This window comes from Triticum urartu, chromosome 7A, assembly GCF_056163025.1.
Source record: "Triticum urartu cultivar PI428250 chromosome 7A, HENAU_Tu73, whole genome shotgun sequence".
NCBI classification, from domain to species: Eukaryota; Viridiplantae; Streptophyta; class Magnoliopsida; order Poales; family Poaceae; genus Triticum; species Triticum urartu.
In genome coordinates, this window is record NC_141879.1 from 659,099,595 (window position 1) to 659,106,253 (window position 6,659).

A 6,659-nucleotide genomic window follows, 5' to 3' on the forward strand; every position below is an offset into this window, starting at 1 on the left:
ACAAACCGACTATTAACCAGTTGGCTCACCGCCTTCTATCCAACTTGCTACAAAACTCTAAAACGGCTAAGTACTTGCCTTCCCAAAGTAGCCAAGCATTCGATCCAATGGCGGTCCGCAGAGCGGCTGTCTGACTGGCAAGACAGGCAACTAAGGGAAAGCGGCAAAGGAAAAGGCCAAAAGAGCAATGAGCAAGAAAAGATAGAATTCGGATAAATATTTACATAACATAGGCCCTTGGCCGAATCTTCGAGCAGAAGTTCAAAATACACCCCGCGGGTGGAATTGTGCGAATTAACAAGTTCTTCAAAGACTACTAAAGCAGATAAAATAAAGATAAGGCGGCAGCTTAGGAAGCAGCAGACGGATTCGGAGGGTCGGAGGAGGCGGCAGCGTCAGGTGTTGGGGCGGCCGGCTGGGCAGTCTCGGCTTGCTCACCTCCGGCGGCAATCGGCTCGGTCGCACACGGCTCGTTGCTGGAGGCGCGGTCGAGCTGAGGCTGGTCGTCCGCTCCGTCTTCTGGTGCTTCCGTCTCGCCTCCGTCCTCCGCCTCGCCTTCCTCCTCGACGCTGGAGCCGATCACCTCCGCCGAGTCCTCGCCGTAGTCTGGGTTCATCCCAAACCACTCCGGTGGTACCTCCTCGCCGTCTTGAGACCGCCCGGGGACGAAGATGCTGGTGTCGGTGTACTCGGCGATCGCCGCGGCACGCTTGATGAGGGCGTCTTCCGCGGCTGCCAGCTCCGGCTGGGCCTCTGACCGGAGTGTGGCCAGCCGGTCTAGATCCAGCCCCGAATACCACGCCTTGACGAACTCCAAGGCCCGGCGCGCTCCAGCTTGGGCCGAGGAACCCTTCCAGGCCTCAAGACAACCAGCCGCGACCTCTAGCCAGTCGGCAGTCAGGCTGGGGGTGCACAGAGCCTGCATGTCCGGCCACAGGGCGGTAATCGCCCGGGCACCAACACGTTGAAGCCAGCGTAGCATCCGGTGAGTCGGCCTACAGCGAGCCTCGATGCTCAGGATATGCTCATCAAGGGTTCGGGGAGCGTCGGCGGCGATCTCTGCACCTTCTGCCCTCCGACCTTCATGGTCAGCCTCGATGGCTTGGATGGCAGCCTGCGAGTGCCCGGGGAAGAAGTCTGCCAAGACGGAAAAAACGAAGAGGCAAGTCAAAAATCAGGAGTCGGCATGACTTATAATCGACAGCTCGAAAAAAAAGAAAGTAAAGAAACTCACCATCAACAATGTCTTCAATCTCATGGAAGCCGGAGGCCAGCATTGCCTCCTTGTCAGTCCAGGAGGAGCGCTCGCTCGCAAACTCAGCCTGGAGGGCGGCTTCCGCCTCCTTCTGCGTCTTCGTAAGCAGCTCCCTCTGCTCTGCCAATTGTGTGGTCAGCAGATCGCGCTCCGTGGTGAGCTTGCTGCACTCCTCCCCCTTGGCACGCAACACGGAGTTGGCTTCGCTCAGCTGCTATTGAAGAACAGTGTTGGCTTCTGAAGAGAAGGAAGAAAGAAGGCGTTAAGTCATCAATAAAGAGGGTCGCCGGGGAGATCCGGCCCGACTGCTCAGCAGTCGGCCTGAATCTCGGGGACTACAGCCCGCGGGTGCGCCAGCGCGCCCCCGCAAAGAAGAAAAAGGACTCACTCCGGCTCTCCGACAAGTCGGTGGTCCGCTTGCCCAGCTCTTCAACATTACGGTTGAAGGCAGTAACGCGGAGGTTGTGGTAATCCTGCGACAAGTGTTTCAGACAAAAGTTAGTACCCGGAACACACCAAGTGGAGTTCCGGGCCGCCTGCTCAGCAGCCGGCCCGAAACTCGGGGACTACACCCAATGGGTGCACTGGCGCGCCCCCATAGAGAGGAACAAGAAAACAAGGACCAAAGAGAAAACATACCCGGACGGCTGCCCGTGATGCCAGGTACGCCTTGGTGCAGTTCTGGAGGGCGTCGCCCTCAGCTCGAAGCTTCGTTTGGACATCCAGAAGCACCTGGTTCAGCAGCCCTGTGCCGCCTCCTCACACCCCCCAATGGGCGCGGCGCTCGTCGCTTCGGCATCCGGGATCGCCGAGCTGGCGGTGCTGGTCTCTAGGGGGCGTGGCACCGAGGTCGCCTTCTCAAGACGGCGGCGCGTTGGCGAGCCGACTTGAAGGAGTAGAATCGCCACGACCTCGTCTTCAGTCGGCGGCACCGGAGGGTCCGCTGGCTGTTTGCCTTGCGCGCTCCCAGACGGCGGCGGAGGCGGCGGCGGAACGATCACGTCCAGCGTGGAGGAGTCGCCGCCTTCCCTCTCCATGACGGGGTTCCCTCTGCTGGCTTCCCCAGTCTGCCCCGTGAACTCCGGAGGCGGCGGCGCAGAGTTCAGCGGGGTGACGAACACCGTCGACTGGCGGTGCGCGGCCTCCTCAGCATGCCGCTTCGTCGCGGCGACGGCTTCGGCCTCCGCCAGTTTCTTCTTGGCGGAGGCCTCCGCCTTATCGGCCTCCACCTTCTCCAGGCGGGCGACCTCTTCCTTGTTGTGCTTCTCCTGCGCGTTCCGCTCCGACGCCTCCCAGAGGTCGGCAGCGGGGTCAATCCGCCGAGTGGTGGCGGACGTCTCCACTGACCCCATGACGGAGGCGGCGACAACCCTCTCAAGAGTAAGGGGAGCCCTGAAGTGATGGAAGCAAGTAAAAGACTCAGACAAAAGCTACAAGAAAGAATAAAGCATTAAGACGAGATACTCACGCGGAGACCAGTGGTGGCTTCTTTACTTCCTTGCGGAAGCGGATGGCCTTCGCGGCCGCCTCGTCCCGCTTGGTCGCCGCAGCCGAACTCTTGGCCTTCTTCGGCCGACTGCCGAACAAGGTCGGCACGGCTCTATGTTTTTTCCCACCACCTGGAGCACTCGGCGCGGCAGAAGAGCCCGCGCTGGGATGACTGGCTCCTGGCTGGTGGCGGGGGGCGACCTCCTCATCATCGGGCCAGTCCTCTAGACTGGCCCCGAGCCGCGGGCCGCCTCCTCCCTCGGCGTCGTCTTCCAAAGCCGCCGCCCCCAAATCGGGGTCGTCGACATCGCTCTCTGCCCGGTTGGCGAGGAACTCGTGGACCGGCCCCGTGGTGCCGGCTGGTGGATTGAGGAGGGGATTCTGGCCAAAGCTGATTGGTCAGGTCGCACAAAACATGTTAGGACCCCGATTCCAAGTCACATCGATCTTGCTGGTAACACCTCATATCACATTGCGGCCTCACGCATGGTATCCCCACGGGTGTCGCCTTACCATGGCCCGGGACCGTTTGCGCCTTTTGGCTCACGTATATGATAGTGTCGCTAGCATCCATATGACAGAGAACCCGGGCCGACATGGCTAGTCGTGAACCCAAAGCGGCGCAGACCTATGGAGACAGGCATACATGAATCACATCGAGCATGTCGATCATCAGTGAGTGAATCCGGGCTGTAGCACTGGGCTAACAGGACTCCGGGGAACCCGGGCTGTAGCAGGCTAGGCAGGACTCCAGATGTCACCGTGTGACATTTCCCCGAAGGGACAGACATAGGAACGAAGTGAAACACATGCCGGCCAGTCAAGTGTCCTGAGCAGTAGTGCTAGGCTAGCAGGATTCCGGTGAACCGGGTTGTAGCGGACTACTATGGCTCGAGGAACACTAGACTACATTTCCCCATAAGAAAGGCTGCCAAGGATAAACAGCTAGATTGTCGGATCCCACTCATACCAAGCATTTCAATCATACACACAATATGCCTGATATGAGTACATACAACATGGCATCACAACAAAACTCTACAACTCAAGTACTTTATTTAAAAGCTCCAGAGAGCCATACATAACATGTTCATACAGGTAGGGGTCACATGACCCGACACTCAAGTCATACAAGCATACAAGCACATGCTGAAGCAAATAGTCTGAGTACAGACACTAGAAAGCAAGAAGGCTTCTCGAAGCCTGTCTATCTACATAGGGCCCTCCATGGCCAGGATCACCACTTGGGTGGCTAGTCACTCGTCGACATCAAGGTCTACATAAAACCCATCGGAGGGGGCGGTGTTGTCATCTGAAAATAGTAATTATGCAAACATGAGTAGAAAGGTACTCAACAAGTCTTACATCAGATCCTACTATACATGCTCATTCTCAAGAAGGTGATGGGGTTATTGCAGCAAGCCATCTTTGTCTATTGGCTAAACTATCCTACGGAACTCCACTAGTAAAAATAGTTTTTGCACACGAGTCCACTACTCACCAACACAATACTCCACCGGGGATCCTCCCTCGACATCCTATGAGAGAGCCATCCTCGGTACTCACACTTATCTTGAGTCTTTTAGTAGTATCCATTAACTCGTCTATGAACTGTATAGGCAACCAAGTAGTCCTTTACCGCGGACGCGGCTATTCGAATAGTTTTTTTATATCCTGCAGGGGTGTACTTCTTCATACACGCTTTCACCACTTACCGCCATTTACACGACATGTACTCGGCAACCTTCAAGCGGAAGCCCAACGCGGGCGTCGGCCATGGCCTACCTAAACACTCAAGTCTCTAGTCCAGGTGTATCACCTATCCAGGTTCCATCCGCAGGGAGCCCGGCCGAGGTTTCCACATACGGCCCCGAACGATGTGAACAGGGTTCCCGAGACACCAAACGGGCGACTCGGTACACCGTGCCACGGTGTATCTACCGCAACATAGCCCACCCCTAGGGTCAGCGCTACGCACGGCCGCCAAGACATAACCTACAAACACCAGAAACTATTTGCAACTCCTGGACAGAGTACTAGGGTGATTAAGAAGCCGAGAGGGTCCATTGGTTTCTGGCCCAATGTATGGTAGTAACTACATCTTAAATCACACATACAGATCTCAGTTCTTATGGACGGCCTCAATGAAACAACCCACCATGTACTCCTACATGGCCTCTCATCGATACCTTTACCAAAACATGTTCAACACATCTCCCACATTACTGATATAATCATTTCACTCTAGCCCATCACCCAGATGGACCAGACCTGACACAACTCTAAGCATAGCAGGCATAGCAAGGTAGGAAACACATACATGGCTCAATCAACTCCTACACATGCTAGTGGGTTTCATCTAGTTACTGTGGCAATGATAGGTCATGCAGGGGATAAGGGTTCAACTACCGTAGCACACAGCAGTTTGAAACGCATTGTCTTAATGCAGTAAACAAGAGTAGAAGCGAGAACATGGGTTTGTATCGTAATGATCAATGGTTGCTTGCCTGATGTAGTGGTAGTAGGGTACTGCCCTTTAGACGGATACTTGGGGTTATCCTCGGAGGCAGAACCTACCACGAAAGGCACACCAAACATAATCAACACATGACAATATGCAACAATATGATGCATGCTATGACATGGCAAGATGAAAGTGTCTTGGCCTAATGCAAGCTAAAACAGAAGGGGATGAACTCATTTGAATCAAAGATTCAAATGTTAGCTCATTTAACATGGCCTTATTAGTGCATTATCTTATTCTGCTTAAACAGCAAGTTTAACTTGTTTTGTCATGCATGAAACCATTACAGATGGATAGATTTAATTTTTCTGATCATTTTTCATATATAACTTGTTTGATTTGGAGCTATGGTTGATTTTCTATGATTTTTAGAAGTTTTGGCTATTTTCTGGAATTTCCTATATAAAAGTAATTCCAGTAATTGAATTAATGCGTCAGCATGACATAGGTGTGACATCAGCGGGTCAACTGGGTCGGCCAGGTCAAACCTGACTGGTGGGCCCTGTTTGTCAGTGTCTCAACTGATTAGCAGAATTATGTTAGTGCTAATTAGCTGTCAGTGGGGCCTGGGCCCACATGTCAGTGACTGAACTAATTAAATTTAGTTAAAACTAATAATAAACTAATTAGCAGGCCGGCCCCACCTGTCATAGACTCAGGAGGGGAGTCAACCTGGACCCAGACGGGGTCAAACAGAGTCAAACTCGCCGGCGTCTAGCCGCCGGCGAGGCCAGACGCGGCGGAGGGCTCGGGTTTTGCACTCCGGCGACCAAAAGGACGGCGGAGACCATCTACGTGTTGCGGGGAGTGAGCCGCGTCGGGTGGTGGCAGTAACCGGAGCTGGGGTGGCCGGAAACGTCGCCGACATCGACCTAGGCGGAGGCCGGAGCTCGGATGAGGTTGAACTAGTCGTTAGCAGGCATGGCGAGGGGCGAGTGGGGGTGCTACGGGCTCCTGCGAGCGCGTGGAAGACGAAGGCATGCTCGGTTGCATCCCAACGTGGCTGTGGCCACGACGGCGATGTGCGGTGGCGGCGGCGAGCTTCGGCTTCGATGGCCGGGGTGGTTAGAGGACGCGGATGAGCGCGGGGAGAGGGGGAAACGGTGGCAGAGCTCACAGCGGTTGCAGGGAAGCGAACGGCGAGCTCGGGGAAGGGCTGGAGCGAGCGGGGCGGCGAGGGGGATCTCCGGCGACCGAGGTTGAAGACGAGCTCGGCGCAGCGTCTGTGGGGCGAAGCTTCTTGGCACGGCGAGGCAACGAATGGACGGCGGTGGCTGCGGTGGAGCTTGTCGGCGGCGATGGCTGTGCTCGGCAGGGAGATGGGGAGAGAGCCAGAGAGGGGGAGAGGCCACGGGGAGAGTGGGGACAAAGAGAGGGGGACGTGGGGGTCGG

General features: G+C 55.6%; 1 protein-coding gene across 1 annotated transcript; it reads right to left on the reverse strand.

Annotated features, from left to right (window-relative positions):
- Positions 1-349: 349 nt before the first annotated feature.
- Positions 350-1,277, reverse strand: LOC147961158 (uncharacterized). The gene is made up of 2 exons (XM_087536259.1): positions 1,235-1,277; positions 350-1,137 (listed from the first exon to the last, which is right to left on the reverse strand). The coding sequence occupies exons 1-2, from the start codon at positions 1,275-1,277 to the stop codon at positions 350-352; spliced, it is 831 nt and encodes a 276-aa protein (XP_087392385.1).
- Positions 1,278-6,659: the final 5,382 nt, after the last annotated feature.